General features: G+C 48.0%; 1 protein-coding gene across 1 annotated transcript in view; it reads right to left on the reverse strand.

Moving 5' to 3' along the window:
* grm5b (glutamate receptor, metabotropic 5b) overlaps positions 1-11488 on the reverse strand; it is a 40527-nt gene extending 29039 nt beyond the window's left edge. The window contains exons 1-5 of the mRNA XM_056441686.1: positions 11336-11488; positions 10383-10799; positions 9945-10059; positions 2342-2416; positions 2006-2180 (exon numbers count right to left, since the gene is read on the reverse strand). Of these exons, the coding sequence (XP_056297661.1) occupies positions 2006-2180; positions 2342-2416; positions 9945-10059; positions 10383-10799; positions 11336-11488 (935 nt within the window). The remainder of the gene's footprint in view (positions 1-2005; positions 2181-2341; positions 2417-9944; positions 10060-10382; positions 10800-11335) is intronic.
* Positions 11489-12742: the final 1254 nt, after the last annotated feature.

Here is a 12742-nt window from a genome sequence, read left to right on the forward strand (position 1 = left end):
CCGAGTTCAGTACTTTACCTCAGAGTGACGACGATGAAGATGATGAGGATGAGGAAGATGAAAAATGAGCATCGTGGTGGCGATGACAAACGACACGATGTCGGCTACGGGAGGAGTAGAAAGGGATTTAATACCATCACATTATTATTATTATGGTAAAAAACATGATTATGAGTCCAAACTCTTAATTGTGTTCTCTGCGTATTGGCTCACATAGAGGTGCGACAGGCATTTGCCATCTCGTGTTTATTACACAGTTGGCATGGAAACTAAAGGGCTGAAAAGAACACACACACACACGCAGATGTAGATAGAAATCCTTTTGAAAGGTTATTTTTTGCGAGTGAAATGTAGGTGGAACAAAAAGATGAATGTGGAAACCAGCAGCGACATTGTGCTGCTGTGAATGCATGAGGAGCGACGCTATTGGTCCATTTGTGCATTCACCACCATCCAATGGGATCAAAGTGTCCCTCTACCAGCGCTCAGCCAACGGCCAGAGGTCAAAGGTCACAACTAACTGGACAAATGAAAGTCTCTGAAAAGGAAGAGTCAGAATAAATGTCCCTTGTTGCTCAGACTATGTACAATATGGATCCATCGCCTCCTAATCAATGACCTCATCAATGACCTCACCAATGACCTCATCAATGACCTCACCAATGACCTCACCAATTACCTCATCAATGACCTCACCAATGACCTCACCAATGACCTCATCTGCCTTGTATTAATGCACATTTATGAAACTAACTAAACGGATTCCATGAGAATCGTCTCCGTCTCTGTGCAGCTAACGCAGCGATTCATCTGCTACGATCATCAGACGTTTGCTTCATTTCTAAAGAAATTAAACAAGTTACAAAATCAGCAAATAACATCTGACAATTTTTTCAGTTGGGAAATATTTGGGTTCAAATCCGTCCCCTTCATCTGGAGATGAGTGTAGAACAACACAAACATGTGGGAAACCAGCACTGCAGCGAGAAGACCAGGATGAAGTTATTTTTGAGGTTTCATTTTATGCACATATTATGCACATTTTAAGCAAAATGTATGTGTTCTGCATATTATGCATCACTGGCTTTTCTTTAATGTCAGTATCTCTGTGTTTATAATCATCAGTGGATCTCATAAGTGGGCGGAGCCACAGCTGTAGCTCTCCATCTAACAGCAACTGAAATCCAGTTTGGATAAAACATTTAGTTTTCACCCATTTCCAACAGAGCGATCCCGACTCCAGCGAGTAAGACCCCATCGACCCGCCTCCACCAGTCATGTGACCGCCCCGCCGCTCTGAAACCAGCGCTGCAGCCAGAAGACCAGGTTGAAGTTCTTTTTGAAGTTTCATTACCACAAGCTGGATGCACATTTTATGTACATTTAATGCACATTTAATGCACATTTAATGCACATTTTATGTATATTTTATGCACATTTTATGCATATTTAATGCACATTGTATGCACATTTTATGCATATTTAATGCACATTTTATGCACATTTTATGCATATTTAATGCACATTTTATGCACATTTAATGCATATTTTATGCACATTTTATGCGCATTTAATGCATATTTTACGCACATTGTATGTATATTTTATGCACATTTTATGTAAATTATATGCACATTTTATGCACATTTTATGCATATTTAATGCACATTTTATGCATATTTAATGCATATTTAATGCACATTTTATGCACATTTAATGCGCATTTTACACACATTTTATGCACATTTTATGCACATTTTATGTATATTTAATGTATATTTTATGCACATTTAATGCACATTTTATGCACATTTAATGCACATTTTATGCACATGTTATGCACATGTTATGCACATATTATGCACATGTTATGCACATATTATGCACATATTATGCACATGTTATGCACATATTATGCACATGTTATGCACATGTTACGCACATGTTACGCACATGTTACGCACATGTGGTCTGTAATCCCGCGTGCGGCCGTAGCTCCACCCACCTGCCGATGAGCAGGAAGTCGCCCACCAGCCCCTGGCGCCTCATGGCCATGAGGATGTTGCGCACCGTCATGCCCTCGCAGAAACACGCCACCACGCGCGCTTTGGGCAGGTGAGCGCGCAGACGCTCCAGCAGCCGGTCGAAGCTCTGCTCGCCGGCGTTGCTCCAGATCTTACCTGAGAAACAACAACAACAACAACACGGTGACGGAGGAGATGCGAAGAGCCGAGTGTCTCCGAGGCGTGTTGTGTGCGTGTGTCGACGCACAACTACGCAACGCAGTCCTTAAGTGTGCTTCCTGTTTGTGATTAGCATGCTAAGCTAACGGTGGTTTCACCAGAGTGGGCGATGCAGATTCCCTCCTTTGCCGCCATGTCCTTGAACGCCTCCATCCCACTCTCACCGTAGTTGCCTGGAAAACCATAAAAAGGGAAGAAAGTGATCAATTAATATAAAATAATAATATTAAATTAATTCAGTTATGTTTTATAAACCTGTTTAAATGCAGAGGAACACACGGTGGAGGGGTGGATGGATGGAGGGATGGATAGAGAGATGGATGGAGGGATGGATAGAGAGATGGATGGATGGATGGATAGAGAGATGGATGGATGGATGGATAGATAGAGAGATGGATGGATGGATGGAGAGATGGATAGATAGAGAGATGGATGGATAGATAGATAGAGGGATGGATGGAGAGATGGATAGATAGAGAGATGGATGGATGGATAGATAGAGGGATGGATGGAGAGATGGATAGATAGAGAGATGGATGGATGGATAGATAGAGGGATGGATGGAGAGATGGATAGATAGAGAGATGGATGGATGGATAGATAGAGGGATGGATGGAGAGATGGATAGATGGATGGAGAGATAGAGAGATGGATGGATAGATAGAGGGATGGATGGATGGAGAGATGGATAGATGGATGGATGGAGAGATAGAGAGATGGATGGATGGAGAGATAGATGGAGAGATAGATGAAGAGATAGAGAGATGGATGGAGAGATAGAGAGATGGATGGATGGATGGAGAGATAGAGAGATGGATGGATGGATGGATTGTAACACCCTGTTCTGTTTCTCCTGTGTTCCGTGTCTCCTATGTCTCCTCTGTGTCTCCTATGTCTCCTCTGTGTCTCCTATGTCTCCTCTGTGTCTCCTATGTCTCCTCTGTGTCTTCTGCCTTAATTGTTTAATTCACCTTTTAAGAATTGAGCGGTTGATCTCTGGGAAGTACAAGGAGCTCCACGACCAACAGAATTATTTGACCGTACAGCTGAGGGATCTGCTACTCTCAAGCGAGCCGGGTCGGGCCGGCTGCGGTTCCCGGTCGCCTGATGGGTCGGCGCCGCCAGCCCCGTCTGGCTACCGGCCCCAGCAGCCCTCGCCGTGCCAGTCGGAGCCCCGGCCGTTCTCCACTGCCCCCTGGCAGCCGCCGGCGTTCCTGTCGGCTCCCGCTGCCGCCTCCGCCGTGCTGCAGTCCCGGCCGATCCGACCTCCCCATGCCCTTTCCCAGTCGGCGCTAGTTCCCCCTCTCCCATCTCTGTCCTGGCCGGCCCCAGTTCCTCCTGCCCCGTCCCAGCCGGCCCCAGGTCTCCGTGCTCTATCTCTGTCCCGGCCGGCCCCAGTTCCCTGTGCCCCGTCTTTGCCCCGGCCGGCTCTGGTCCCTCCTGTTCCTATTCCGTCCCCTTCCCGCCCGGTGGTAGTTCCCCGTGTTCCACCGCCGTCCCAGCCGTTTCCCCTGTCCCACTCTAGTCTGTCCCATCGCAGTCATCCCCTTTCCCGATTCCGGTTCCCAGTCTCCCGTCGCCATCTCATCCTGCTCCAGTTCCCAGTGTCCCGTCACCATCCCAGCTGGCTCCAGACCCCGGCCTCTCCTGTGCCCGGTACCCCAGCTACCCATCCCTGTACTCCGGCGCGCATTTCGCCTGGTGGTCGCCCGCCGGCCCACCCCCCAGACTGCGTTCTGCCATGCCCTTTGTCCCTCCGCCGGCTCCCCTCCACCCACCCTTGTTGATCCTTTGGGACGTCTGGTATCCGTCCCTTAAGAAGGGGGTACTGTAACACCCGGTTCCGTTTCTCCTGTGTTCCGTGTCTCCTGTGTCTTCTCTGTCTTAATTGTTTAATTCCCTGCACCTGCCCTCAGCCCCTCTTGTCTCGTTAGTCTGATGTCGTACACCTGTGTTTCCCCCCCTATATATTGTGTCAGTATTTCCCTTGTCTGCTGTCCGATTGTCGTCTCTCGTTCCGTGTCCTTTTCCTGTCATCCTGTCCGTGTTCCTGATCCTGCCTGCTTCGACCCTGCCTGCCTGCCTGCCCTGACCGATGATCCTCTGCCTGCCCCTTTTGGACCTTGTTTATTTTGCAACTGTTTTGCCTCATTAAAGAGTGCTTTTTGTTATTTATATTTCGTCCAGCCTGTCTCTCTGCGCCTGAGCCTCACCCCGTTACACTCCCCGTGACATGGATAGATGGATGGATAGAGAGCAGTAGATAATGAGCTTCACATTATGACATCACTCTCACGCCGTGGAGCAGTGACAGGTCAGGCCGGGTTGATGCCCTGCTCAAGGGCACCTGGACCAGGGTGGAAATTGAACCGACAACCCCCTGATTGAAAGACCTGCTGACCACTGACACATCCCGATGTCACGGCTCCTCTGAGCTCATGGTGGACGTGAAGACGCAGAGAGACGGAGAGATTTAAATCATCACAACAAATGATTTAGTGAAAGAGTTTCCTGAATGTTCTGCTGGAGGTTTGATTCCCTCTCAGGCCCCGCCCACTGAGCGGCAGAGGAAGTGGGTGACCTGGAATTTATGCTAATGAAGGTTTGTACGCGCTGGCAGAGAAGAGGAGAGGATTCCCCTCTTTAATTCATCCCCCTCTCCCTTTGATCTCTCCCTCTTTCATCTCTTCCTCCGAAACATCGAAATGATCTCAGACTATTACAAGATCTCATGTCTCCTCCTGTCACAGAGGATTGAATATCAGTGAGGCTGAAAGAAGAAGGGAAGATAAAGAGGAGAGAAGGAGAGGAGGAGAGGAGAGGAGAGGAAGAGGAAGGTATAAGAAATCCCACAATCTCTGACCACTACCACATCTCAGTGTGTGTGTGTGTGAGTGTGTGTGTGTGTGTGGTGGAGTGAAGTGTAAAGTCCTGTAATTAGTGTCTCAGTGAGAGCAATGGGAGACACATGGTACACACTGTCCTTCCCCTGCAACACATTGACTGACACACACACACACAATCACACACTCACACAATCACACACACAATCACACACACACACACACACACTCACACACACACTCGGTGAGCCCACCATGTGTCTCTTCATCACTCCATTTCTGCCTCTCACACGTCCTCCATGATGCTTTATGTTACCATGACGCCCCCCACCACACACACACACCAGGCTCAGACCCGGACCCCCGGGTCTGATCCTCCTCCGGTCCCAGGACCCACGTTACCGGGTATTTTCTAGAACACATTGAGATCCTAACTCCATCACATGGTAACCATGGTGACCATCACAGGGTACTGGTGTGAAGGTCACCATGGTTACCATGTGATGGTCATTTTCAGAAAACATAGAGGTGCTCCTGTGTCTTTTCTCCCATTGTATTCATCCCTCCTCCTCCTCTTCCTCCTCCTCCTCCTCCTCCTCTTCCTCCTCCTCCTCCTCACTTACCGCCTCCATCACTTGTCACTCTTATCAGGTCTATTACATGTAATTACACGTCCTCCTCTCCTCCCCTCCCCTCCTCTCCTCCTCTCCTCCTCTCTCCCCTCTCCTCCCCTCCTCTCCTCCTCTCCTCCTCTCTCCCCTCTCCTCCTCTCCTCTCCTCCTCTCCTCCTCTCTCCCCTCTCCTCTCCTCCTCTCCTCTCCTCTTCTCCTCTCACAGATGAAACTCTTCATTAAGTCAGACGTTACAAACCACACGGGGGGCGTCGCCCACGGCTTCGTCCAATCACATCGCTTCATTCATGTCCTGATATTACATGTTTTATTCAGTTTCTTAATATTAGTTTCTTTTGTCTCGTGAATCCAGATGAATCTCTCTCTCTCTCTCTCTCTGTCTCTCTCTCTCTCTGTCTATCTCTCTCTCTCTCTCTCTCTCTGTCTGTCTCTCTCTCTCTCTCTCTCTGTCTCTCTCTCTCTCTCTCTGTCTCTCTCTCTGTCTCTGTTTTCCGTGCAGACAGAACGGAAGAGTCTGGTAAATCTAAGGGTGGAGGGGTCTGCTTCATGACGAACAACATGTGGTGCGACCCCAAGAACATTAAGACTCTTTTCGTTCCTGCTCACGAACCTGGAACATCTGACGATCTCATGCCGTCCATTCTACCTTCCCCGGGAGTTCAGCTCGGTCATCACCACAGCCGTCTACATACCACCACAAGCGGACACCGACGTAGCACTATCGGACCTACATGATGTGTTATGTCGGCATCAGAACAAGTATCCCGCGGCTGTGGTGGTGGCTGGGGACTTTAACAAGGCAAACCTAAAAAAAGTCATGCCGAACTTTCACCAGCACATTACGTGTGCTACCAGAGGGGAAAGAACGTTGGACCACTGCTATACGCCATTCAAGAGAGGCTACAAGGCTGTCTCTCTCCCTCCGTTCGGCAAATCAGACCATGCCGCCATTTTTCTGCTTCCGGAGTATAAACAAAGGATCGCGCGGGAAGCGGTAGTGACGAGGAACGTAATGCGGTGGTCTGACCAATCAGAGGCTGAGCTACAGGACGCTCTGAGTATCGTCGACTGGGACATGATCCAATCCAGTTCCAGTGACGTCAGCGAGTTTGCGGAAGTAGCAATGAGCCTCATAGCAACGCTAACGGACACCATCGTCCCCACGGTAAAGTTAGGGTCTTTCCTAATCAAAAGCCGTGGGTTGATAGATCCATCCGTGAAGCTGTGAACGCCCGTACTGCTGCCTATAACTCCGGTCTTGTATCCGCAACATGGACAGTACAAGGCAGCGGTCTATGGACTGAGGAGGCGGTGAAGAACGCCAAAAGGAGGTACCGAGACAGAGTGGAATCACAGATGGAGCAGCGCGACACCAGGCGCCTATGGCAGGGGCTACGGACTATTACAAACTACCAGAGCAGACCCGCGCAATGGTGAGTGCCGACGCATCCCTAGCGGACGACCTGAACTCATTTTATGCACGGTTTGAGGCTAGCAACAACAGCGCTAGCTCGCCGGCTAACAACAACACCGTTAAGCGTAGCCGAGGTGAGTTCTACCGCTGGGATGAACACACACTCTCTGTGACCGAGCACAGTGTGAGGAGGGCTCTGTTGAGGGTGAACACCAGGAAAGCTGCAGGTCCAGATGGCATATCTGGGCGAGTACTGAAGACCTGTGCTAACCAGCTAGCTCCAGTGTTCACCACAATATTCAACCTCTCCTGGCTGAGTCCGTGGTCCCCGCCTGCTTCAAGAGATCCACTATTGTCCCTGTGCCCAAGAATGCTTCTCCAGCATGTATGAATGACTACCGACCGGTGGCCCTCACCTCGGTGGTCATGAAATGCTTTGAGAGGCTGATAAAGGACTACATCTGCGCCTTCCTCCCTTCCTCCATGGACCCGCTGCAGTTTGCTTATCGCCCAAACAGATCCACGGATGATGCTGTCTCCCAGGTACTGCACACCACACTCTCTCATCTGGACAGCCAGAGGGGGCGCTATGTGAGACTACTGTTCATTGATTATAGTTCAGCTTTCAACACCATAGTCCCCTCCAGACTGGCCGGCAAGCTGATTGAGCTGGGACTGAACACCCCTGTGTGCTTGGATCCTGGACTTCCTGACCGCCAGGCCACAGGTGGTCAGGGTGGGCAGACACACCTCCAAATCCCTCACCCTGAACACAGGATCCCCCCAGGGTTGCGTCCTCAGCCCCTACTGTACTCCCTGTACACACATGACTGTGTGGCCAGGTTCAGCTCCAACACCATCATCAAGTTTGCGGATGACACAGTGGTGGTGGGCCTGATCTCCGACAACGACGAGAAGGCCTACCTGGAGGAAGTTGCTGATCTGTCACTCTGGTGCCAGGACAACAGCCTCATCATGAATGTCACCAAAACTAAGGAGCTGATTGTGGACTTTAGGAAGGTACAACAACAGAGGACGTACTCACCACTGGGGATTAACGGGACTACTGTGGAGAGGGTGAGCGGTATAAATACCTGGGAGTCCACATCACCGAGGATCTGACATGGTCAACAAACACAGACACTCTGGTGAGAAAGGCAAGGCAGCGCCTCTACCACCTCAGGCAGCTGAGGAAATTTAAAGTTTCCCAGAGGATCCTTCAGTCCTTCTACTCTGGAGCTGTAGAGGCGTCCTGACAGGAAGCATCACAGCCTGGTTTGGCAACTGCTCCGCTCAGGACAGGAAGGCTCTGCAGAGAGTAGTGCGTTCGGCTGAGCGCACTATTGGAACTACACTCCCACCCTGCAGGACTTGTACACCAGGAGGTGCAGAACCAGAGCCGGCAGGATCATGAAGGATCCTCACCACCCCAACAACAGACTGTTTCAGCTGCTGCGGTCAGGCAGGCGCCTCCGTAGTCACGCTGCAAGAACAGAGAGACTGAGACGGAGTTTCTTTCCTCAGGCCATCAGGATTGTGAACTCCGACCTCACCAGGACCCCCACATAGACCCACACAACTGCCCCTCTTAGGCACACACACACACACACACACACACACTTACTGTAAATATTGTGTTGTTTTTTATTTGTAAATAGTGTGTACTTGTTGCCCTTGCACATTCCTGCTGAGCATTGCCACTTTCATTTCACTGCACACCCTGTGTGTGTATGTGACAAATAAAACATCTTGAATCTTCTTGAATCTTGAATCTGTCTCTCTCTCTCTCTATCTCTCTCTCGCTCGACTCGAAAAAGGGGCGTAGACCTTGAGGACCAGATCCAAGGTCAAACACGTCTGAGGAAATACAAACACACACAACCAAAGACACACAACCAAAGACACACAACCATACACACACAACCAAAGACACACAACCAAACACACACAACCATACACACACAACCAAAGACACACAACCAAAGACACACAACCATACACACACAACCAAAGACACACAACCAAACACACACAACCATACACACACAACCAAAGACACACAACCATACACACACAACCAAAGACACACAACCAAAGACACACAACCATACACACACAACCAAAGACACACAACCATACACACACAACCAAAGACACACAACCAAAGACACACAACCAAACACACACAACCAAAGACACACAACCATACACACACAACCAAAGACACACAACCAAAGACACACAACCATACACACACAACCATCGTCATTTCTTTTGTGATTATTTTTTAATTTCTCAGCTCAGGTTTTTATTTTTTCACTTTTCTGCAAAGAAAACTATTTATATTTTTTATCAGAAGAATCAGAGATTCTGCGTCAGTTGAGGTTGTGACTCGGCTTCAGTAAACATCGGGCCCATCGGCCAATCACAGGGTCGGCGGTTCGATCCCCGCCCTCGTCGGTGTGCCCTTGAGCAAGGCACACTCCGAGTTCCCCCCGCCGCCTCAGCTGAATGACATCAGAACTCCTACAAACAAATCCATGGATTCATGAATCCTATTAATTATTATCGGATTACTGCAACGCGTTTTACTTATTTATGAACTCACACACACACACAGACACACACACACACAGACACACACACACACACACACACACACAGGTGTGAACACTCAGTTCCAGATGTAGTTCACTCTCTTACATGAACACACACTGACTCTTCACAACTCCACTCAAACGCTGCTGTTACCCCTCAGGCAACGCCAGAGGCCGGAGTGTGTGTGTGTGTGTGTGTGTGTGTGTGTGTGTACCTTCAGTGTGGATAGCAGACACGTAGCTCCAGTTGTATCTCTTCACGATGTCCACCATGGCTCGGGCCTGCTGGGCGTCCGACGGCACGACGCGCATGAAGTACTTATAAAGACTCTGAGACATCAAAGAGAATACAACCAATCAGAGAGGAGCTACAGAGGAGTCGCCCCCTGGTGGTCAGGAGAGAGAATGCAGCTTTAACACATGAAGCATAAAAGAAGCAGTCATTAATTCTCTGTGTGGTCCTGTCTACGTCTTCTGAGGCCCAGATGTTGGTCTCCAGGTAGAGGGTCTCAGGTAGAGGGTCTCAGGTAGAGGGTCTCCAGGTAGAGGGTCTCAGGTAGAGGGTCTCCAGGTGTTGGTCTCCAGGTAGAGGGTCTCAGGTAGAGGGTCTCAGGTAGAGGGTCTCCAGGTAGAGGGTCTCCAGAGGGTCTCACCTTGTCGCTGAGGTCCATGCTGGTGGCTGAGTAGGCGATCTGTGGTATGTTGAACAGCTGCAGAAGGTTCTGGACCTGGATGGCCACCGAGCTCGACCCCGGTCCGATTAAACCCACGATGGGTTTCTTCCCCTGCATCGGAGTAGCAGAGGGGTCTGCGCACTTCATCGTCGCTCCTCCTCCTCCTGCCGCCCTCTCCTCGGCCTCGTCGGAGGAGACCAGCGAGTCGCGGATGAACTCGATGCTCTGCTCCAGAGCCACGGCCGAGTGCCAGCAGGAGTCCCGGATCTCGCAGCCCAGCGAGATGTTGGGCAGGATGTGCGGGTCGGCGTTGATGCGGTCCAGCGTGTGCAACATGGCCTCCACCCGCTGGATGCCGTACTGCTCTCGCACCGCGCCGCACTTACGCTCATGGACCTGTCAGACAGGCCAGAGGAGGAAGTGAGATTTAACTGACAACAACGATGGTGTCTGAATGCGAAGGCCATTCAGGCACCATCGAATATATATATATATATATATATATATATATATACCTATGAATATATATATATTTATATATTTATGAATATATTGTTTAGAGATATATATATAATATATATATATAATAATATATTGTTTATAGATATATATATATAAATATTCATATATATTTATATATATATATTTGTATATATATATATAATACAGTATGTATATGTATATTATATATATATCTATATTATTTATATATATATAATACAGTATGTATATATATATATATTATATATATATATATTATTTATATATATATATAATACAGTATGTATATATATATATATAAATATGTTATATATATATATATATATATATACTTTAGAGTTTTCCAGGAAAATAACCTTTTTTTATTCCATGACTTCTCCAGGTGTTTCATGACCTGCGACACACAGATGCAAAATAAAAACATGAATTACCTTGTCGGCGGGCGGCTGATGGTGGACGGAGAACAGGGCTCCGATGATGATGTCACCGGGTACGTGTGTCACAATCCGGCGTTCGGACTGGGCGGAGTCGGCCTGGTAAGACCCCGCCCACACGGACAGCGCCAGCAGCAGCCGGGGCAGCATGGCGGTGCGTCGGGGCAGCAGATCTCTGGTTCCTCCCGGAGCGTCACAGGGAGCCGCTCGTCCCGGCCTCACGCCTCCGGGCCATGGCGGGCGCTCGCGGCGCGGGGGAGTGGTTTTTAAAAGATGGAGGCCGGCGGCGGCGTATTCCTTTTGTTTCCTTCTGGCTCGGCGTTCCCTCCCTCGGGGCTCAAGGTGGGAGCATCGCCCAGACGGGAGCCACCTGGGGGAAGGAACAAGAGAATCTGGGCTCAGGCTGGAGGAACGTCAGCTCCCCCAATTATGAGGAAGAGTTGGTCTCCACGGTAACAGACGTGTTCACATGGAGCAGAACAGACTGTTAGAAGGAGAAGGTCTAGAGCAACACACACACGCCTTTTTCTAAGATCTAAAACATGTGATCTACACAGTGAGATCTACATCATGAGATCTAAAACATGAGATCTACGTAATGAGATCTACACAATAGATCGACACAATAGATCGACACAGTGTCCAGTGAGCTGTGGGTTCTCGAGGAGGAAGAGGTCAAGAACTCGTCTCTGGACGTCATCGTCTTGATTTACGGCTCCAGGCTTTACGGCCTTGGCCTTTTATTCCTGGAGCTCTAAATCCCCGAGAGGAGTCTCACCGCCACGGCGCCACGGCGAGATATCAATAACATAAACCGCCACGCCCGAGTCACCGCTCACGGCCGCCGAGAGGAGAACGTTGTATTTAATACAGCGATCGCTCCAGGAGCTGTGACAGCAACACCGTCACCGACGAGGACCGGGAGTCGTCTTTGTTTCTTTATTTATCTTTCTTTGTTTCTTTTTTTTTACTTTCTTTCTTTTTCTTTCTTTCTTTATGTGTTTATGTATTTTATTTTTTATAAATGTATATTCTTTTATTATTATTATTATTTTTGTATTTTATATATTTATTTACATATTTATTTATTTTTATTCATTCATTTATTTTTATATATTTATTTATTCATTCATTAATTTGAATATATTTATTTACATATTTATTTATATTTATTTATTCATTCATTTTTATATTTATTCATTTATTTTTATATATTTATTCATTCATTTATTTGTATATATTTATTTATTCATTCATGTATTTGTATATATTTATTCATTCATTTATTTGTATATATTTATTTATTTAATCGCTCTTTCTTATTGGTCCTTGTAGATAATAATCAGACTTCCTGTTACCTTCTGTGAAGTTAACGTCTGCTGTCGGTGTTCCCTCCTAATTGGT

This window comes from Pseudoliparis swirei, chromosome 20 (genome assembly GCF_029220125.1).
Source record: "Pseudoliparis swirei isolate HS2019 ecotype Mariana Trench chromosome 20, NWPU_hadal_v1, whole genome shotgun sequence".
Lineage (NCBI taxonomy): Eukaryota > Metazoa > Chordata > Actinopteri > Perciformes > Liparidae > Pseudoliparis > Pseudoliparis swirei.